This window comes from Hydra vulgaris, chromosome 14 (assembly GCF_038396675.1).
Source record: "Hydra vulgaris chromosome 14, alternate assembly HydraT2T_AEP".
Classification (NCBI taxonomy): Eukaryota; Metazoa; Cnidaria; class Hydrozoa; order Anthoathecata; family Hydridae; genus Hydra; species Hydra vulgaris.
Genome location: NC_088933.1, coordinates 6,703,192 through 6,727,372, shown reverse-complemented (window position 1 = coordinate 6,727,372; position 24,181 = coordinate 6,703,192). Strand labels below are relative to the sequence as shown.

General features: G+C 28.9%; 1 protein-coding gene across 1 annotated transcript in view; it reads left to right on the top strand.

Moving 5' to 3' along the window:
- The first annotated feature begins 7,119 nt into the window (after window positions 1–7,119).
- LOC101239907 (mitochondrial ribosome-associated GTPase 1) overlaps window positions 7,120–24,181 on the top strand; it is a 55,087-nt gene continuing 38,025 nt past the window's right edge. The window contains exons 1-6 of the mRNA XM_065817075.1: window positions 7,120–7,358; window positions 7,882–7,946; window positions 10,161–10,265; window positions 15,940–16,023; window positions 17,092–17,148; window positions 17,247–17,364. Coding sequence (XP_065673147.1) covers window positions 7,274–7,358; window positions 7,882–7,946; window positions 10,161–10,265; window positions 15,940–16,023; window positions 17,092–17,148; window positions 17,247–17,364 — 514 coding nt within the window. The 5' untranslated portion in view covers window positions 7,120–7,273. The remainder of the gene's footprint in view (window positions 7,359–7,881; window positions 7,947–10,160; window positions 10,266–15,939; window positions 16,024–17,091; window positions 17,149–17,246; window positions 17,365–24,181) is intronic.

Below are 24,181 nucleotides of genomic sequence, written 5' to 3'. Positions count from 1 at the left end.
TTGTCGATATGCCAAAGCATAGCTATGGTTCCTCAAACACAGGTAACACAGCCAAAAGAAAATTCGACAATGCAGATACTTTTGCAGACATTACAGGAGTTGATGTTAAAATAATTGTTAGATTGAGAAACATAATAAAAGCTGTGTGTAGTGGATACCACCTTGATTTGGGGGCCTTCAAAAAATATTGTTTAACTACTTCTGAAATAATAATTAAAAAATATAAATGGTACATAATCCCACCTACAGTACACAAGTTATTAGAGCATGGTTATCAAATTTCTGGTTGCTTTGAACTCCCAATAGATATATATTCAGAAGAGGCAATGGAAGCACAAAATAAATACATTCAAAATGCAAGACTAAACCATACATGTAAAATTTCAAGAAAAAATGCAATGGAAAACCAATATCATTATCTGCTGTTACGTAGTGATCCAATAGTATCATCAATCATCTTCAAAATATCTAAATCTATTGGTCCTGTTAACTTTTATAAAAGTTCTCTTATTTAAAATAAAATATAAAAATTCGTGAATTATTCTGAAAATTTTTATTTTATTATTTAAGCGCGATAAATTACTCCCAAAACTTATAAAGAGCGTCTTAAAAATACTGCAAAATATTTTTTTCAATTTTTTCAATTGGGTATATATACTTTCTAAATTATAAAAAATATAAATATATTGGAATACTTTTGAAAAACGACTTTTGGGCACATTTTTATGATATGGATTCATAGTGAGTCGTTTGGAAGGCTATTTAATTTTGTTGCAAGCACCATTAACCAAGCAACTTAAAACTATGACGAAAGAAATGTCTATGTTTCAACAGCGGTTCTCTGTGACAAGACCTTAAGGTCTTCTTAGAGTGACCGCGTTCTTTATATTTATACTTAACATTTTCAAATGCAGTTTTTCTCTTTTATATCGGTATCTTAAACGTTTGTATTTTAATTCACGTAGTAAAGAACAAAAAAAAAAAAAAAATTAAAAAAAAAAATAAATGTTTGTAGCAAAGGATCCCAGACCAAAAGTTTAAAAAAAAAAAAAAAATCTTCTTAAAATCGCTTGTCCAAATCTGAATGAGATTTTAAATAAATACGTTTTTTAGGTGAAATGAACATCATAGTTTAACAATATGATCTGTTCTGATTGTTTATTGGCAACTTTTCTTAATTATAAGCTCTTTCTTGGTCTGAATCCTAATTTTTTGTGTGAAAAATGATTGGATTTCTAGGTCCAGGTTTTTTCCTGGAAAGCTCTTTGGTTACTATTTTACTATTATAGCAAGAATGATGTTGTACATACACTGCTGGTCTTTACTGATGTTGAAAAAGCTGGCAATTTTTCACATATTTGAATGGCTTTACCAATTGGTCCTGTAAAGAACTTCTGACAGATGTTGAGCCATCTAGTTGTATAAAAAAAAATGTCTTAATGGGAGTTCATTTGTGTACAGAAAACAAATAAACCATTGTATTGGGTGTCCTAACACTTTCTCCAAGTTTTTTATTACTCCTCCTTTAAATCCTGTGTTTTATATTAGTACTATCACAACCAAAAACTCGTATATCTGAAGATTTATCCGTTTTGTTAATTTTTGACAATATACAGTCTACAATGTCTTTGCTTTTACTAGATTTTGGTGAAACATGCAATAGATTTTTATTTCCAGGTTCTGCCACCAAAACATAATGATCTTCTTTTTTAGTACCCACATACCATTGATTGATCTGTTTCTCTCTCTCTGGTTAATGTGTCATTATTTCTACCATCAAAATATAGAGAAGTGATCTTATTAGTATTGGTTTCAGTATTAGTATTAGTTTCATTTATTTCGCCGTTAAGAATATATACCACGTACAGATATAACAAAAGGAAATGGCTGGAGCAAGAAGAAGGCATGTATTTATTTCCTAATTATCTTATTATTGTTTATTATAATTATTATCAGTGCATGTATTTTTATGTTCTCGAAACTGTTTTCTTGACTTTATCCTCTCTCTTCTTAATTTATTTTCGTTAATAACTGTACTTTGGTCTGTACCAAAATCCACCAACACAGATGTGGCAAGAGAGGCCGTAGCGCAATTTGAAACACCATACCTATCAGCCTCTCTTGCTAGATTTGCTAAAAATATCCTCATTTGTTTACTAGTTCCTGAACTTGAAGTGTTTGAATCTGATTCGATTGCCTCACTCAATGTTTTCCTACTTGCATCATCTCTGAATTTGTTGTCGTATTGATGGTCATTCTCTGTTTCATGATCGCACGAAGATTTAACGTATTCATCTCAACTGCCTGCTTCTGTTAATCAGGTTTTCTATGTTTTTTAGCTAATTCTCTATTATTTCATGCTACCTTTCCTTGTTTCAATTTTCTAGCGTTTCTGGTAATTTTAACGTCTAATCCACCAACATACATTTTGCATATAGTTCTTTAGTCATATAAGAGTTTCAACTCCCTTTGTGGAACTTTCTTTCCTCTCGCATATTTACAATCTGCGGTTATATCGCAAGAAAAATCCTCATTATGGAGTTGGCACATACAAGAACAATTGTCAAATAACAATGGAAAAGTTGCAGTAAACTTTAGTAATTGTACTGTACTTAATTTTGATCGGCTTAAACCCCCCTTTAATTATTATGACAGTAAGCCGGTATTTAACTGTTTTAGAATGAATGGTAGGAATGGATACCATGTTCCATAATTCCAATATATTATGTGTGGTTTTTATTAATAATAGTTGTTAGTTTTTATTAATAAAATGCACATTCTGTGCATTTTGTTTTTTTTAACTGTACAAAGTATCTGGCAATTTGATTGATCGTTGGCAGCTCATTCTTTGATAAAAAAGCAGGAAGACCAAATATATCGTAGCTGCTGTTACTTTTCGAGTTTTAACACCTGATGTTGAAGATTGGTTTGAAACATTGATTTTTGTAGGAGTTCAATTCATTTTTACTAACTTATTTACTCTAAAAAAGAAATCGAATATAAACGAGACAAAATTATGTTCATCATTCCCGCTTAATTACTATTATAAATTTTTATCTATAATGGAGAGACGGATGGAGAGTTTTAACGTTTTTACGTAAACAATTATTTTCATTTAACGCACCTGAGGGAAAATGATTTCTTAAAGTAAAAAAATTGAAAAACTATTTTATATTTCTTTAAAATTAATAAACAAGAGAGGGAGAGGAGGGAGGTTATTTGTGCCTAAAGTTCGCTTTGTCTTTTGGATCTCGAATTACATCGAGTTACAATGCAACAATGTCACCGATCGTTGCATCATTTTGCAGTGTTGATTTACACAGGTTTATATAAGTTACAAAATTGTTAAAAGTTTATAGTAAACTTAGCATTTACTCATGAACATATAGGGTATATTTTTAGTAATAATAGCAGATAATAATATTTTTAAAATTTCGGGGCGCTAATGGTCTTTTTTATGATGGAGGCGAGACTCCGACCCTCTAGCCATGGTACCGAATGAGAATAAATAACAAAGTACAATACCTTTTAATGCTATATAAGAAAATGTTAAATGAGTTGCCAAAACCTGAAATGCCAAAAATTGCTACGCAGCTTCAGCTGCTTAGGTTTTCTGCAATACCTTTGAGATTTAGGTTGAAAAAGTTTAGACTTATCAAAGTTCTTGTTTTTAATGAGTGTAAATTTTTATTTACAACAATATTATTGACTTTGTCATTGATTAATTCAGTATTATTGTTTAGACCAACCAGGGCCGACGCAAGTAGATGTCACGAGGGGGAGGGGGTCTCATAACGATTTTGCCGACAAAAAAAAAATGTCCCCATTTTTTAAAATTTGCCGACTTGCTAGTTTACACTTGCCAACTAACTGTCTAAATTTACCGACTAACTGTCTAAAAAGGTCAAGTTTGCCGACTAAATAAACAAAAAAATTATTGATAGGGGAGGGGGTTCACCCCCCCCCCCCCACCCTTCGCGCCGGCTTTGAGACCAACATGTTTTCTTGATAATATCAAGACCTACATCTACTATATGTAACACTAAAACTAAGAAAAAAACGCAAAAAGAATTGAAATATGTTTAATCTAAAAAATAAAGTAATCGAAATTTAACTTTTCTGACTTTTTTTAAAACAAACCTAAAAATAGCAAAAGTGAATAACAACTTAGGTAAACAAGTAATATAACTCAAAAGCCTTTATTTTAGTTACTTATACTCAGTACTATGTTTAATCAAATGCCAAAGCTGCTTAGGCTCTCTGCGGTCTTGGCGCAGTGGTTTGAGCGCTTGCTTTATATGCAGGAGATCAAAGTTCGAAACGAGCTTTGGACATATTTTCGCGTCACGGTAAGGAAGGAGGCGTGAACTTCCTGGTTAAATGCACTTCCGCGGTGCTCTGTGACAAGACCATTAGGACTTCTTGGGGCGCCCAAAAAAAAATGAAAAAAAATACCTTTGATTTTAGCTAGAAAAAAGGACGTCAATTTATTTGATGTTGCTGACACTTTGATTAGGTTTTTGTGTTTCTCACTGTTAACATGGCGGTGTAAGTCAATAGCTGCTTTGTTAGCGACGAACAAGTAACTATCACATATTGCACACTTTGCCTCATTCTCATTATCAATAACAATTAAATTATTTTTTTGTTTTCCTTTTTTTTTTTTATTAGATAGGTAATAAAAAACTACATAAGATAATATTTATATATGTTAAAAAAATAATAATAAAATTATCGAAAGTATTAAATATAAAATGGTGATACAAAATATGTAAAAAATTTTGACTCCCCGTTAAAGTTGTATAAAAAAAGAAAAAAATGGAGTTGAATCGGCATATAATTTTATCAATTCGAATAGAGGAGATAGTTCTGTATTTAATTCTATTTTTATTTTTTTCATAGCCATATCCGTTTAGTTTTTATTTGATAATCTCACCTCTATAGTGGTGGTGACTTTGGCCACCTAAAAGCAAATTATAATTATTGATTAATCGTTTCATATTTTACATATTTACAGATACATGGTTTTTAGGTGATATGTTTTTAAGGCAAAAAAATATTAAAAAAAACAGCTTGAAGCTAACTTACACATTTATTTAAGATATAAATTACATAAAAATCTTAATAATATTTAAAACTCAAAAAACTGTACATCAACCATCTAATTATCAGTGCTAGAGTTATTCAATAAATTATCTGTAATAATTTGCGGTTCAATAGTTAATACCTTGGTTTTTTTTGCAACAGTCACTTTTTCTTTGTCTTACTTGTATTTATATACATCAATTGATGATAGACTTTTTCCTGGGACAACAGAGACTTTATGTCGCTTTTTATTAGGGGGTATATGATCATCACCTCTAGCTTTAACTAAATGTTGTATGAAATAATCACAATTAAGAGAACCTATTTCAACAGTGACATCTTTATTTGTAAATGTTCTTTTAGGAAGTCTATCTAGTACCTGTTTTCAATCAAGTGGGTATAATCCAGTTTTTCTGAAGCCTGCCTTCATACTTTCACAACCAGGTTTTTCAATTTACTTCATGAGACATTTAAGCAATGCTGGAAACTGGTCTTTTGGAAGGGAAGGAGCTTTATGTCCTTTGCCATATTCCTTCCAAGTTGTTAATATTTTTCTCCACTGAACTTTCATTGGTCAAAAATATACAACACCCAATGGCTGCATTAAACCTGTGGAGTTAGGAGGAAGTGCAATAAACTTAATGTTGTTTTCTTCACGCAAAGACAGTACATATGTATTCACATGTGATGAAAATTGCCCCCAATTAGAACATATTTTCTATAAGTATTTTTTAGTCTAGGTAAAAATAAAGGTTCAAACTAATCTGTAAAACAGATTTTTTTGGTCCATTTTCTCTCCAAGTTGTCCACATCGAATCTGCTTTATATACAATATATGGAGAAAGGATATGCCCTTCTGCATTACCACAATGCATCAAAGATGTAGCAGACTTTGTTGAATTTATTATCCTCTCAGGATATTTTGATCCTCACTTTGTTATTATTAGTTTATTACCAGGGTCATTGGTTAAACTAGTTTAATCATAATTCCAAATGTTTGATGGAGGAACCCCTGCAAGTTCAAGAGTGATATTATCAAAAAGTTATTAATAATAACAGTACCTACTTATGCCCTCTTTCTTTTAATGTTACTTGCAAATCTAACACTTAATTGTTTATTTCTCTTAAGGAATGATTTTACCTATTCAATACCAGGCATATTTCCTGCAAATTGCTTAATAAACATTCTTTTACAGTCTGCATAAGACTTCACAATACTTCATAAATCATAACAGTCAACTGGGAATCCAAAAGAAGACATAGTTATAACATGGTTTGCTAAAATTTGCTTCTTCAATTTCACAAAATATTGTGCGACTGCCTGGTTTTTAGAATGTATACCTTTCAATTTATTTTTTATTGTTGATAGAGGAATTTTAAAATTGTGTTAAATTACCACTTCTTACGTTCTAGGCATGCTTTCTTTGATATAAATATAATTATTAGTTAGTATTTTGTCCTAAAAACCAAAATTGAAAATTAAATCAATAAAATTATATCTATAGACAACATTTTATGAAAAAAAAGTTAAAAATATAATATTGAAAATCAAATAACTACATTTTTTCACTTAGGTTAAAGTCACCCCAAGTTGTGGCCAAAGTCACCCATAAACTTTACTTAAAGTTATTTTTAATTAGAAGTGTTATAAATTTGGCAACTATTGTACAAGACTCATCCTATATAAATTTACTATTAGTTATAACATCACAACCCACTCAAATATTAACAGCATTTTCAACCAACTCACAATTTTGCAGGATATAAATTTAACAATTTTTATAGACTCTAATAAACAAACAAACAAACAAAAAGAATAGTTCCGCAAACCGCATTTAATTTAAGTAATAAATAAACAGAATAAATTTACTTTTTAGATAAACTTAAATTTGTAAAAAGTCACAAAAGTACAAAGTAGTTTTTAAAAGTTAAAACTGTTATTTATAAATTATTTGTTTTTTATAACCAGTCACCTTCCAAGCTAAAATCACCTCATTTTACGATACCTATTAGGTTTCGCTCTCCATTACTTAGCAATATAAGAGAAAAAGTAACGGTACGCTGCGCGAGCAACAGCGTAAATTTAAGTCACATCCTGCCTAAATTAAATTCTGCCTTGAGTTTGTTTACGTTTTGTATTTATCATTTAACTAAGTTGAAGATTCTCATAAAGAGTAGGGCTAGATCAATGCAAATGAGGGCGAAGTTTGATTTTCCTATATATTTCAATAAAGATGTTTTTTTCAAAGTTCTTCCGTATCATATGGTCAGAGGTTTCTTTTTTTTGTTTTTGTTTTTTAAGCTTTTATTTTAGGCTATGTTTTTATTTTTCAAGCTTTTTTTTTAGAAACTAAATGTCTAAATTGCTTTGTTTGGCCATGATGACTAATGTTGACTTTTTCTTTAAATATTTTTACAAAATCTTGAAAAATTAAAAAAAAAAAGGCTATATGTGAGCTAACTTGTTCTAAAATGTGAATCTATGAAGGATATTCAGATGCACATAAACTTTTCAAAGTACTAAGTACTATGCTTTACTGTGGTATCTTGCTTTAAATAAACAACTGAATTTACCTGCAAAAGAATCAAATTTTTAAAAATCAGATTTAGAATTAGAAATTTTTTTGACTGAAGTTAAAAACATTATTTTATCAAAAAGTTGGATGTATATATTATTTATTCAAATTGTGGTGTATAAATTAGGATTATATACAATCCTTGTTTAGCTATAGATGCAGTTATATTAAATATGTGCAAATTTATGTTTAAGTTTCAATAAAAGTTTCTTTTTTTTAGGTCTGCAAATTATGCGAGCTAAAGTAAACAGATGTGATTGTGTTATTGAAATACGCGATGCTAGGGTATGATAAAATGTATTAACATTCAGTTGATACTTATAATGTTTCTTAAAACATATATACATTTATGCATACATACATGCATGCATGTATTCATACATATATAGATACATACATACATACATACATAAATACAAGGTTTTCATGAATGCTCTGAGCAATTTAAATCATATACTTCAAAGCAATCAATCATATAATTTTTGAAAAATTATTTTCAGAATATTACAAATAGGAGTACTACTAATCTTAAGTAAACACCAAAAATACAGAACTTTTTATAAATAGATTATAACAACTTTTAGAATATTTGCCCAATTTAGTCAAGTTAAGCACCATTGGGATCAACACTATTTATCAAAGCAATTCAAGTCGATTTATTCTATCCCACCAACTATTTGATGCTTAGAATTTAATGGAAGTGTCTAAGGCTGTTTTTGTCTGTCTTGATTGATGATGTTCTTATGGTGAGAAAATTTTAAAAGTCCTTGAAAAAATGATGGTTGGTGCAAGGTCTGAGGAATATAGTGGTTGCAGAAAAATTTTACCTGCGTTCTTCAAAAAGTAATTTATAAAATGTGTGTGCCAGCATTGTCATGCAATAAGATCAAACCTCTTCTGTTGACTAATACCAGCTGCAGTTAGCTTAGTTTCTAGTACATTTTGTTAATTTCTTGACAGCAGGACTGTGCTTTAACAGTTTTGCCCAGTTGTAAAAAGTTTTTGTGGATGATAGTTATGGCATAATTAAAGTTTTTATCTGATCTTCACTTTTAGGAAATGCCCAGAGGCTTGTAGGCATCCAACCTATGTCTTGAATATTTCTGATTATCATACAACATTTTTGTCACACTTTACAGTTTAATCCAATAACTGGTTGATTTGTTCATCAGCAAGGATGAACAAACATTAAAGTCTGACGATATCTGCTGATTGTTCTATTTCAAACTTTCAATTTTTTAAATCTTTTTAACACATTTTAAACCATCAGCAACAGTATAGTGTCTGATATCTAGTTTATTCACAGTACCTGAACCATTTGGAATTGGTAAGCTTCCACTATATTCTTCAACTCCTCCTCCTGGATTACTGTAGGTCTACCACTATGCAACATCTTTTAGGCTAAAATCACCAGACAGGAATTTCTGAAACAAACAATGTACAGTGCATTCTCTGACACTTGGGCAACAAACTAGCTTAATTTATTAGGCTGTTTCCATTGTAGATTGTCCCAATTTGATACTGAAATAAAAATTGTTTGAAGTTCAACAAGTTTAGTTAATTAAAAAAAACTAAATAAAATTTTTATTGCTGTAACAACATTTTCTAGAATGAAGTTTCAAAGATATCCAGATATCATATGTATTATAATTTTTAAAAATAATTTTATTGATAATTTTATTCCAGGAATTTCTATAATTCTGGCAGTTCTCTTAAAGTTTCTTTAAGTTTTTAAATTTCTTATGAAAGTATATAAAATTAAAAAAAACTACATTTGTTTGAAACCAACTATATTTTCCATTACTGAGTTTTTCATGGAATAAATCTATATTTGCAATAAATTAAAGAAATGGTATTATAATTTTAGTTCATTCAATTTATTAATTAATATTAATAATTTCGAATATTGAGATATACTTTTCATAAAGAGTTAATTGATGTAAATTCCATTTTATGAATTTTACAAAAATTTTTTGTCTAAGTTTTTTATAACAATATAAAAAACAATCTAAAATCTAATTATTTCTATAGAAGTTTGTATTTTTAAAAAAATTACATACAGTGTATGTATTTTTTGTGTGTATGATACATAAAAATTTACCTAAATTTACATTTTTACACACAATTTACAAAATAAAAAACAAAAAAACAAAAAAAAAACATAAAAATTACATATAATGTATTAATTTTTTTTTTATGTATGGTACAAAAAATATATTAAAAAATAAAGAAGTTTTATAGACAAAAAGGACAAGAAAAAGTTCTGGTTACAATAATAACGGAGAAAAATTTGTTATAAAAAATAATAAATATTTAGAGAATTTTTTAGTGAAACTTTTGAGCCTTTCAGTTTTTTGAAAATAAGAATTTTACTATTTATTTATTCTTATGTTTATTTTATTATTCTACTTTTTTAAGCTTGAATATTCTTATAATATACTTCTTTTTTTAGGTTTTTTCTACTGTGTGAAGCCTAATTATATATTTTTTTATTCCTAGGTTCCTCTATCTTGTTTAAATCCTGATTTTGAAGACTTATATGTTCGTAAACCAAGAATTATACTTATCAATAAAATAGATCTTGCAGATTTTAGTAAAACTCAGGTAAAATTTCACTAAGTTTTAATTTTGCAAGTAATAAAAATTTTGAATATTCAAAAACTAAATTAAAAAAAAAAGTTAACATACATTTTTTCAATTTTCTCCCTGGAAAAAAAGTTTCTTTGAAGTTATGATGAGCTTTTAAAACATGCGTTCTTTAGGAATTCTAAAAGGATTTCTATTTTTTATGTAAAAAATTCTACTAATCCTGTCTAATTTTTATTTACATATTTTATAGCTTTTTATTTTATACAACTTTATTACTATGGCGCAAGTTCATTAACCAATTAGTGGCTCCAACATAAGCCTTTTTTTTTTTAAATTTTTTTATTTACATATTTTGTACTTTATTTATAATGGATGTCCAAAAATCTCAAAAAAATTGTGTCTAAATTTTAGGATTACTTGCAATATTAACAGTTATAACTTATATTTTAAAGTTTGCATTATTACTTAAATTTTCATATTATCTCTTTAAATATTATCTGTTTAGAATTAGAGTCATCTGTAGAGTTAAAAGTTGTAGTTTTCTAATTTTGAGGAAAAAAAACCCAAACCCAAACTTGATTAAATGCTCCACCTGGAAAAAATAACAAACATAAAAATGAGGCCAATAAAAGTGAATTTAATTTTAAGAATGTGATTAAGAAGATACCAATACCATTTTTAAATCAAGAAATTAACAGTTTTTTAAGTAGATCCCTTGTTGAAGCTAGCTCGTCAATTATTTTGTCTGCATCTAGGTGCATCAAACTTTCATTTGCATAAAATAATGCACTGTATATGTTTTCCCTTTTTCTATCTTATCTAAATAGAAGTTTCCAATAAGCTTTCATTTGTTGTTTTCTTTAATTCCATCCATTTTATTTATAAAAATTTTAATTGCCAAAATCAGTATGAGATTATGAAATAAGAATGTCTACTGAATATATTTAACTTCAAACTGCAGAAATATTCGAATTTGATTGTGAGTTTCGAATGTTCAAATTTTGTGCAAATTTTTAGTAGCCTCGTGTTAACTACAAGTTTTACGTATAAACCAGAATCTGGATTTGCAAATTCGCCAAATATTTTTGTAAGTGCAGCATCCTTTGACCACCAACGTGTTTCAACTATAGTTGAAATCCTGCAATGGTATTCGTCATTTTGATTTTCCGCCAAAAAAATGTTCAATCTCTGATATGATCCATGAATAAAAACTACTATGCCATTCAATAGATTAAATATTGAAATACTAGAAAGTACTCTACTACAAACATCTGACATAACCAAATTAAGAACATGAGGATAACACCAAACATGTATTTGGTTGGAATTTTCTTTTAACATCCATGCTGCAAATCCTTTGTATTCTCCATTCATGTTGGCAGCTCCTTCTATTGTATTACCGATGCACTTTAATATATCAATGTTCAATGTACGCAGAGTTTGTGACACTGTACTTGATAAATATTCCACAGTAGAAGGTTTGCATGCAACCATGGTTAATAACCTTTTATAAATTCGGTTGGTTGCATATCTAACAACAATTGAGCATTAGCCCTTAGACATTATATCTTGTGTTGTATCAATTTGCAGCAAAAACATACTAGCTGCATTAACTTCTTTGGCAATGGTTTTCTGTTTCAAGCAACACATAATTTGAATTAGTTTTGTGATTGTGCTCTTGGAGCGGAAAGTTACCATAGAACCTCTTCCAGTACTTCCTATTTCTTTTCGTTTTGCACTTTTCTCAATGCAAGTATTTATATGCTTGTTTAGGCAGACGTCGTATTTACTTACAAGCAACACCATTTCTAAAAAGTTGCCATGATCAAGTGATTTATCTAACAATGTTTATGCCGCTTCAAACTCCTGTCCTCTGTAACTCAGACCACGTTTACCAATCAGCTTTATGATTTCTATCACTCGTAACAATACCCGATGTTGCTTTTGAACTTGTTCTCGTCACACTGATAGTTGTGTGGAAAACAGTAAGTTTTGAACATTAGGTTTTCAAAAATATTAGAAGTATGCTTCTGTTGATTTGTTATGGCATGTTGATTTTTCATGTTCTTCTACTCTTTGATGAATGTGTTTCCTATCTGTCATTCCTTTTATAAAAGGGTTTAGTACGCAATCAAAGAAAATGCTAAGCATATTGAACAATATAACGCATTATCGTCCTCAGAATAAGATAACCATTTATGGTTCGTAACATTATGTTGCACAAAAGATTTTATAATAGTCGGATCTGCAGCAGTTTGAACTGGATGAACGTCAAAAAATTTGTTAAGAAGGGTTGATGGTGGATCAGAAAACCAGTTTATATGTTGTTCTGCTTGATCAACAACAATATTAACAATTTATTCGCTTATGGTTTCTATGCAGTTAGTGTTTGGATCGATTTGACTCTAAGAGCAAGTCTCATTTTGGATATATGTTGAGAAACTTTCAACTGCTACTTCTGTAGTACTTAATACTTCATCAACTACCATAGTAGCATCATGTATTGTTTCTGTCGGTGCTGGTATGTAATTAATATTTGAGCTGACCAGATCGTGTTCAGCATTTTCTATAGTTTGATGAGCTATGCTTCTTCTGGAATCTCTTTTAGAAGTGAAGTCACTTATTTTGAGACATCTATTAGCTTTTTACCCCTTTTCGATTGTTGAAAAGTCTTGTGAATGTTGGACGACCAGGGTGCTTTCTATCAGTAAACGATTGAACAGTTTCAAGTCTTTTTAGGTTATCATATATTGTTTTTCGAGCAAATCCTTCCTTTTCAAAATGATTTACGATTTTTTTTTTTATATTAGGTTTATTTACAAAAAAACATTTTTAGTCGCATTCGAAAAGATTCTCGTTCAGCTGCATTTAACCTCATTTTATATAATTGTGTTTCAAATAATAAAATTTACATTTTATAGAACGTTTATGCGTACGCATAAAACCACAAAAACTAATTATTATGCTCAAATAATGAAATTAGGATTTGTCCGATAACTTCCGCATCACCCGTTAAACATAAAAAGCCATTTCCATCACCTAACTGTTTCAATATATCTTTTATAAATATTTATGGTCTTTAAAGTAATCCATTAGTCGAATCATTCCTCTTGCAAAATTCACCAGACTTGCTTGCTCTTTGTGAGGCGTGTGAGAATTTAAACTCAGCTGTTCTTTTTTCAGATATCAGTATTGATGGGTACTATTCTTTGATTTGCAAAAACTCCAATAGTCAATTGCTTGGCCTAGGGATCTACTTATGTATCAATTAATCTATTTGTTGTAAAATCAGGTTTTAATTCTCTGACCATTCTTTAATGTGCTACCCTCTTAACACCTCTTCACTCTATCATCTTTCTTTTTGTTCTTTATCATTCTTTTTCTCCTCAAGACTGCTATCTGTAATTTCTCTACTACAAAACTAATCGTAATTTCTGGTCAAATTGATTACGCCCTTTCTCTTTATCCTTCTGCCAATATTGCTGTTATTGGTGACTTTTACGTTTATTACACTGAATGGCTTGACTCTAACACCACTAACCCTCCTGGCACTAAAGCCCATAACTTCTGCATTTCTTAATCTCTTACTAAGAAAGTTAACTTTTTGACTTGTTTTCTAGACAACCCTAATCAGTTACCTTCACTCTTTGATTTGTGTCTTGTCCCCGACCCTAACTTGTGTTCATTTTCACCTTGTTCTCCTTTAGGTGGTTCCGATTGTGTAATGATTTTAAATCTTTCATCTTGTACTTCTTCTTTGAACTCAACCTATCATTGCACTACTTACCACTTCCATAAAGCTGAATGGGATTTTTTTTTTTTGTGTGTGTGAGGGTCTTTGGGCTGATGTCTTTTCTCTCTTTGCTAATAAATGCATCTCCTATGTAACCTTCTGAATCCAGGCAGGAATGGAAGCTTTTATTCTTTCTTGGTGGTTTTAAGTCAAGCCTCATTCTAATCTATAGCTTTCACTTTTTTGTGCTGCTGTTGTATCTAGTTATAATCATTTTTTTCATCTTTTTAAAAAGAACAACTCATTTCAGAATAAACGCTTATTTATTATTGCATGAAATCATTGTGAAATGTAAAAAAGTGCTGGCTGATGCTAAGCTCCATTATTTCCAGTTTACTAAATCTTGTATTATATCTCAAAAGTTAGGCTCTAGAGAATTTAAAAAAATAATCAACAGCGTCATTAACAAAGGTAAGTCTAACATTCCATCTTTAAATCATGGAACTGACCTAATTACCTCTCCCAAGGATAAGGATGAACTGTTTGCAACGAACGCTTTTTTAAATTTGACTTTTGAATCTAACGGTTATACTAATATCTTCCATTCCAGTTAAACAGGTTGACCCATTGTTAAATATTAAAATCACTCTGGCTTCCTTTGCTAAAGTCATATCTCAGTTAAACTCTACTACGGCTTATGGTCCTGACAACATTTCAGTCATTGTTTTATAAAATTATTCTCTAAAACTCTTTTCAATTCTCTCTAAACTATTTAATAAGTGCTTCACTGAATCTTGTTTTCCTATGTGCTGGAAAATGGCATTTGTGGTTCCAATTTTTAAAAATTCTAGAGATCATTCTGACTTCTCCAACAATTGTCCGATCAGTCTTCTTTCAGTTATTAGCAAGGTCTTTGAGTCTCTGATCAACAAGTTTCTATCCTCCAATCTTGAGTTAAACAACTTACTTTAAGACAATCTTCTTGCTCTACTGTTGACTTGCTAACTGCTGAAAGGTTTTATTGTGCATTAGATAGAGACAGTGAGGCTAGGGCTCTTGACATATCTAAAGTTTGGTATGCTGGTCTTGGTACTATTTTTTTTCTTATCTACATTAAAGATTTTCCTCACAACCTTACATCTAAAGTGACTCTATTTGCTGATAACTCGACTTTATACTCCTGTTGTAGCAGAAAATCTTTTTTTTTGATTACCTAAAACAAGTAGCCGATCTTAAATCTAATCGTCTGTAACAGATTGGGGGTTGCAGTAACTTATGAATTTTAACCCTTTAATTTTATCTTAAGATACAAAAATGTTATATAAGTAGATGTATAAATAAATATAAATATGTAGTAAATATAAATATATAGCATAATAGTTTATATAAATATATCAGAATATATAAATGCGTGAATATATATAAATTTGTAAAATATAATTAACAGAATGTATTCTTTATTCGCAGTGCAGCTGTGTCTAATTTTGACTTTATTGCATTTCTATAAATATTTATTTTCAAGTACTTGATTTGAAAATTATTTACATTTTTTAAAAGTTTAAGTATTTTTTAATTAAAGTACAGTGTTTTAAAATTTATCACTGAAGATGCTTTAGTGATTAATTTTAACTTTAGAGATTAAAGACAAAAAAAGAAATTTATTTCTTTAAATATGTTTAAATGTGTTTGATATGTTATTAACTTTAAATATGTTTTCAATGCTCTATTATTTATTTATGGTGTGTTATTTAGTATGTTCTTGTAAAAATCACATTGGCAATAATTAATATTTTACTAATTTGAAAACTTTGCAAGTTCTGCAGTACTTATTTAAAATGTTTCATAATAGTGCATATAATGTATATAACAAGTAGTGTCTCATTTGTGTATAACGAGTACTGTCTCATTGTTTTATACATAAACATGTTGGTGTAACCACAAAAATAAATATTTTAGAGTCTTGCAAAATCAATTGAATCAAAAAATACTCCAGTTATATTTACTAACAGCAAAACACACTTTGAAGAATCTGCAAATCAGGTAAACAAAGTTAATTTTTAAATATATTTATTATTTTCATAATTGTTATATATTGTTTTCAAAATATGTTAATGATAAAAATAAAAAGCCTGTTGAAGGTGGTGTTCATAAATAATGATAAATGTTTGAAAGTGTATATAAGATTTAACAATTGTTTGGGGTAGTGTTTATAAAGTAACGGTATTTAAAAAATTTTGTTTTTTCGATAATTAATTGTCATCAACTTTAGTTTTGGAATAGAAATGAAAATAGTGGAAAGTAAGCCTAGAAATTTGAGAGTTAAGTTGTTTTTAAGAATTTTAAGTGGTAGTAGTGATAGAGTGCTCCCCTCATTTAGCGAGAAGTTCCAAGTTTGATCCCCACCACATCCCTGGTAGTAGAACACCCAACTTGTTTCTTTGCGCAGCGGCCTTATTTAAAGTAAGTGTTTCAGAGTTCTAGAGTTGAGAGTGGGTTGTAACCACAACTAAAGTAGCCTTCTTGACTGTAGTGACCTTCATGGCCTTAAGGAGTTGAAATAAAAAAGAAAAAAAAAAGCTTGCAGTATGTAGTATAAATGCTTGCAGTATATCAAATAAATCAAAAAATTGTGATTATTTTATTTATAAAAGAGTTCATTTTTTCTGTTCTTATTTTTCAATTTTTTTACAATTTATTTCTTTATATTTAGCTTAATTTATTTATTATTATTTTGTTATTATTTATTTATTAAAAAGTTCAAACATCTTAAAGAAAAAATAAAAGTTATAAAATGTTATGTATAAATATTATGTATATACTATGTATATATATGTATATATATATATATATATATATATATATATATATATATATATATATATATATATATATATATATATATGTATATATATATATATATATATATATATATGTATATATATATATATATATATATATATATATATATATATATATATATATATATAAATATAAATCTTATGTATAACCAATTTTGTTGAATTACAGGCTTTTATTATAATTTTAATGTTCTTTAAATTCTTGAATATTTTTTTGTTCTTATTAATCCCTTTTATCTGTTCAATATAGTTACTTCCTTTGTTAAAAGATATCTTTACACATTCGAATGAAATTGAAGCTAAGGAAGTATGATTTGCTTATGTAGTATGTGGTGTTTGTGCCTGTGCTTGGTTGCGTGGAAAATAGATAACTAAATAGTCAATGTAATCTATTTATTTTTTTAGAAAAATATTCAACAAATAAAGTTAAGAGATAAACAATATCAAGTGTTAGTATGTGGTATACCAAATGTTGGTAAATCCTCATTTATCAATGCAGCACGAAGGCACTATATGTCTTGTGGTAAAATCCATTTTTAGTTATTTTAGTTCAATCAAAATTTAATAGAAAAAATAAAAATAAAAAATTAACCAAATATATCTTTAAACCAAACTAATTAGAGTTAGCCATATTTTTCTTGTTTCAACCTTTGTACTTTTTCAATCTATTCCTTGTTACTTAGTAAACAATCATACCTTAATAAGACTGCTTAAAACCATTGCTTAATAAGATGTACAGAGTAGAAAATCTACTCTGTACATCTTATCAAGCAATTATACCTTGAAATCTCTGCATAACTTAGATATTTTTTTTCTTATAATTGCTTGTTTTTTTCCAATATTTTTATTGTTTGATGTTTGTACGTTTTTTATTTGTATATTGTTAGATGTTTTATTATTTGTATATTTTTGGATGTTTTTATATTTATATATTTAAAAATAAATAAATGAGTTAGTAAGTTCGTAATAACAGCTACAATGCAGCTTAGTTGTGTGGAACACATAAATAGTTAATCACAAAATAGTCTGGAAGATTATTCCAAGTTGTTATGCTTTGGTTGGTAAAAGAATTATGGTGTAGCAATACCATGTAGTTTGGTGCACAGATACTGTTGCAACTGCTTTTTCCCAATACGGTTGGATGTTAGTTGTAAAGAGCTTTTTCCATATAAAAATATTTCTTGACGTATAGATCTTTTTTAAAATACCATTTGTTATACAATGTTGGCTTTTGTGGAATCTGTTGTAACTTTCTATTTGGGTTTTGAGTAATTTGGAATTTTTTCAGAAATTGGCTGGATGATATGGTTTTTGTATCTAGATGAAGCATATCGTATTGTTTTCTATAGTTTTTTTTGTGGATCAGATATAAAAACTTGATTGCATTATAATATACCTAGCAAATGATGACATCAGTTTAAATAACTTGATTGCATTATAATATACCTAGCAAATGATGACATCAGTTTAAATAACTTGATTGCATTATAAAAATGAGTAATAGTAGTTTGCTTATTTGATAAACATGTTTTAAGAGAAATTAAATATTTAAATTTTGAAATTAAATAAAAACTTTATGGGTTTTATTACCATTCATGTATGTATGTACTTTTTATAGATAATTTTTTCATTTTTAAATTAAAAATATCAAAAGCTTTATAAGTATTAGTAATTAGTGTTATCTAAACATTTTAATTTATTATGTAATTATTTTTATATAATTTTTTTTATGAGGGAGGTGAATTGAAATAAAAAATTAAAATAAAAAAGAGTTCTCCTAATTAAAAACACTTCTTCCGTTTTATTAAAAAAAAAAAGTTTTTAATTTGCTTTTGCATATTATTATCTATTATTATTATTATGTATATTTATTATTATATTATATATTATTATTATGTATATTTTGTTAAGTGTAAGAAAAGCAAAAAGTAGAGTAAAAAAGCAAAAAACTTTTTTTTTTTTTTAAATTTACTTCCGAGAAGGCTGTAAGCAACCACTAATTAAGTTAAGAGGAAAGCAAGCAGTTGGCTGTAGACTTGAAAAATTGTAAATTATGTGTCAGAAAAACATGAAGAAAGGAAAGAATTCCTTAGCAACAATGTTTGCTGAAAAAAAAGAATCAATAAGTCAAAGCTTTTTAGGTATAAAGGAACAGTTACAGTATAAGGGTGTGGCTTAGCTGAATGACAAAGTACACAGATTGAGTTTTGGTTAATGGAATAATTGACGATTGCTTGTTAGAGCAGCAACAGTGGTAGTTTTTGTTGAGAAGATAAAGAGATGTAACATTATGAAAATGGAAAGGATGTTCAAGTTTGCCAAGCTCGTGTAGGTCCAACTATATTTACAATTCTTTTTTAGGAATTGTCTAGGGTTCATTAGTATATCCTATCTAAATATGACCAAAGTATTTCATACACGAATGAATAAGGGTTTTATAACAGTAGATAATGAAAACGAAAGAGACAAGTTTATTTAGATAGAGGCTGACCTCACATGTTAACCATGATTAAAATCTTAGCAGATGCTTAGGAAATGACAGGATAAAGAGAAATAACCCTAGCAGTTGTTAACTTTGCAATGACTTTTAATCATGGTTAACATGAGAGGTCAGTAGTGAATGGTGATCTAAGAAGACCTAAATTAAAAGACTCAGTGTGTTGTCATTCATCATTATAGGAGTATTAATAATATTGTGATTTGGTTGGTGCTCAAAAAACCTTTTTTTCTGTAAATTCAAGGACACCCCCTAATTCTGTTAAGATCACCCTCCTGTAAATGCACCACCTAATTATGTTTCTATTGATGTATTACTAAGGTAGTGTGAAAAAATTTTTTAGATAATTTTATCATTTATTAGTAAAAAGATTTGATTGGTCCCTAACTAAAAAAAATGTTTTTTAAAAGTTTGTCATATATCTCAAATTAAGAAAAATTATATAAAATCTCAAAAATAATCATTTTATACAATATTTATTATTTTAAATTTTATTGCAAAAAAACTATTGTTTTTTGGTATTTGTAAAATAGCAATCAAAATGTGACTTTCTTTCAAGATTAAAGTACCTATCATTAGTAAGACAGGAAGACAGATAGATATCATAAATGCATATGTCAGCAAAAGGTCAACACCAAAAAGGAAAAAAAAACAACTTACGTGAAAACCACCCACTGATGAGATCAAATGATAAAGAATTATTTCATCATCAGAATATAAATCTAAAAGGTAAGTTTATTAGGAAGATCATTAATATAGATAAGAACAACACAGGACCAAAAATAGAACCTTGTAGTACCCCAGAAGGTACTGGAAATAAAGGAGTGTTACATAAATACTGTGATCAGAAAGGAATGATTTGATAGTTTTAAAAACTTTCTCAGATACCATATCAGGCAAGCTAATGTGCAGTATTGTCAGATGACTTATGAAGAAGAATCCTCAAGAATGAAGAAGTCCTCAAGAACTAATTTTCAAAGAGTAAGTCAAAAAGAAAAAGTTAAAGATTAAAGAATTAGTTTAATTAAGGAATAAGATTCAAAAACATTGTTAATAGTAGTAAGAATGCTGATTGAACAATACTAAGAGTGTCAGAGCATCTCCAAAGTATTTAAAAATTAAAACCATAGATACCATTTCTCAGCAAGAAGTGAAGCATTCACTCAAGCATTTAAATAGATTAGAGTGTAATAAAGTGAGTTCTGATTTTTTAAAAACTGTGACCTCTGGGCCACAAAGAAAAGTTTAAATGAGAAAAGCACCAGAAGAATAATTTGGCTTTCTAACAATATTTTTAACTTGTTTTTTTGGAATGACAAGAAGATTGTAACCATTAGATTCAAAAGATGAATTAAAGGAAAAGTTCTTAGCAAATACTTTGTCCTTATCCTTTTTAGAGAGAAAATTTATCTTTTAAGTCTGATCCATGTGTGAGAGGTGGAATGTCAGACTTATATTTACTATTGACAACGTTAAAGACTTTCTAAAAGTCTCTAAAACTTCTTAAAGATAATGTTTAATATTTTAGAGATAAAGTTTGAGATTTAGTATGCTTGGGCTAGTGAACGCTCAAACAGTACCTTTTTGCATCAATTTTTGCAAAATTAAAAATGTTTGTTCTCTAGAGAGTTGTTCTTGTGGAAAAGTTAAAAAAGATAAAAAACAATAGAAGTAGCAGCTGCACAAGTAGGAGAATAGGGTAGAGTGTAGCTTGACTTAACCAACAAGAAGAAATTAAAGCTTCCTTGTCTTTTTGAATCCAGGAGATTATAAAGGTAGTGCAATTTTCAGCTGAGAGACAAAAGATCAATCAGCTCATGATTCATATGTCAAATATATCAATAATGATATATCAGGTAGATATCAGCTCAAGGACCATCAATAAAATCATGAAATAATTTCCAGTCAGCCACAAAGTAGTTGTAATGTAGTAGCAGTAGTAAAGTAGTAACGATGCATGTGATGGTAAGATAAATCTAATTTAGAAGAAGTATGAGATAATTGCCATTAACTCTAAGATCTGAAGATAAAATAGCCAAATTTAGATTAGTGTCACATAATTAAAGTAAATTTTGAAATAGTTGTAATACTCTTATAATTATCTTAGCTATCACAGATTTCAGGAAACTTTGTTAGGCTCAAGATCTGCCAGTCTCAGATCTGTTAAAGTTTTAGAGCAGTACTTTTATGGGCCTAAAAATCAAATACAGTTTATTTTAATTGATTTTCAGGCCCATAATCTTGCTAATAGCACCTTTTAATTGATTTTTTAATTATTATTATTTAAATAGCTGTCATTTCCACCATTATGGATTTTTTCAATTGTTTGACCAGATCTAATCTTTTAAACTGATGCCAAGAAAAATTAGGAGTGGTTGTGTGTTAAAAAATCTTTTTGTTTAGACTTGTTAAATAAAGTATCAATATCATGCTTAGACTTCTATTTCTTTAGTAAAGTACATAAGTCAACATCTGTTCTGTTTTAGCTGTTTAGCTAGGCTATCCTTATGGAAAATTTCCATTGAAAATCTATGAAAAAAACCATGTAAAAACCATGGAATTTCCATGAGTTTTTGGAATACGTTTTCGTGGAAAAACTATGAGTTTTCCATGGAAAATCCATGATTTTTCTATGGAAAGGTGTTCCAAAAACCCATGAAAATTCCATCGTTTTTCCATCCATGGAAAACTATGGGTATTTGGAACACCTTTTCTAGAAAAACTCGTGGATTTTCTGTGGCAAAATAACTTGTTTTGTTTTCAAGTTTGTTTGATCCAATGTTATCTAAATTGTCATATTAAACCATAAAAAGCAAATTTTATCACACAACTTGCTAATATTATTGAGTTCTTTTAATCTATGGGATCGCTTTTGCAGAATAAAATCAATAAACAAAATAAAATTTAAATCTTGTCAAGTCCTACAAATCTTTGAAAATAATAGCTATAATGCACTTAAAACATACATGTTTGACTTCACCACAATATTTAACACATGCATATATATGAGCATACTGAAAATAAATAGAACAAAAAATTACAAGTAATATTATACTATAAGTGATATATATACAGTGATAAACAGTTGAAATAGATTAAGAAAACAATTTTTAAAGAAAATATAACAATTTTCGTGTTTATTATTTTATATTAACTATTTGATAAAAATAGTATATATAAATTTGATAATTAATAACTTCAAAATTAAAAAGAATTATCAATACAACATATTCAATCCAAAAAAACATCAAGACTGTTTATAAGTGCAATTGCACCACCAAATGTAATTGCAGAACCAGGTAATTGTCAAACAAATTACCAATCACATTTTGATATTCGTTATTGTTTTCACCACAGTTATTATCATTGTCCATTTCACCAATCTAGACAATACATCATACAATTGATATATACCTAGTCAGGTGATTCATATTTGACGAATTTTTGAAAATCAATTTGGTCCTACCTGGAATGGTTGACCACCAATATAAAAATAATTTTTAGCCCAAAAATTTTAATGTCATGTGACTTAAGAGGTCCCCGCCAGACAAATTTGTGTATAAAAACATAGCAAACTTCAGGGGTCTGACGGGGACCTTTAAAATCAACACAGAAAGCTGACTTTTCTTTTATATGGTATATTTTGAACTACTTATTTATAATAGGGTAGGACCAAAAAGAAATATAGTGGTATTTATTCCACATGATGTAGAGAAAGTGGCGAAAAAACCGTTTTTTTTTAACATAAAATGACGCATTACTATGTATAACTGACGCTGGTTCATTCTTTATATTTAAGCCAAATTTTGAAAATTAATATTAGAACTATGCATTAATAATGTTTATATAGAAGAAGCATGTCAATATCTACCCGCCCCCCTCACCCTATTATTAGAGATTTATACCCCTTCTATCCTTTCTTCATTGGAAGAAGGGGGGGGGGCGAAGTTATTTAAATTTTATTATATATCATATTATTTAAAATTACTTTATTTTCTTTAGCAAAAAAAAAACATCATTTGGCAATATAAATATTAAACTCATGATATGTAAATATAATATATTGCAATGCATAAATATAGTATATAAATCATGTTATTTTTTTCTCTGCTTTCCTATTGCTTCATATGCTAGCTGCAACTGTTCCTTGGTTTCTGACCCACGGAGCTGATCTTGTCTTTGCTGCACAGCTAGTACTGCACCATTTGCCAATAGGCTTTTACATCCTGAAATATTGCTGCTGAGGGCATAGAGGTTCTCAGAAACCAGACAGAATAAAAAATTGAGATAAATTCTGCCATTGCCTTCAACTCTTTATTTTGGGCAGCAGTCAAATCATAGGGCAGATGTGTACTCAATATCTGAATCTTCAAGTAGTAAATGGCTTTTGACATGAACCTAGCATAAGAAAAAAAGCCTGGAGCTCAAACTTTGAAAAATATTTTAGGATACAGATACATTAGGGTAAGTTCCAATAACTCCCTATAATCCCCTCTTGGAAATATGTCAGTGTTAAATGCATCTTTACAAAACTGGATAGTTTCCTCAATCTGGGTTGCCAAGAAAGTATTGCTGATGGAATTGGTATCAAATCTTATTAAATTCGAAAAATCAACAGTTTCTTTGATGTCATTCTAGTTTGTCTGAAACCGTTTGAACATTAAATTTTCTGGAGCTGCTGTTTTGCCTGAGGTAATTTGCTCCCAGAAATGTTTGAGATGAAGTTCATATATATGCCACCTGCATGCAAGCTCTAATAAAATAGATTCCTGTCTTTGACTGAACCTCATATTGGATCCTGAATGTCTTCCAGTATTTGAGGCAGTTGTGTCAAAACATAGTC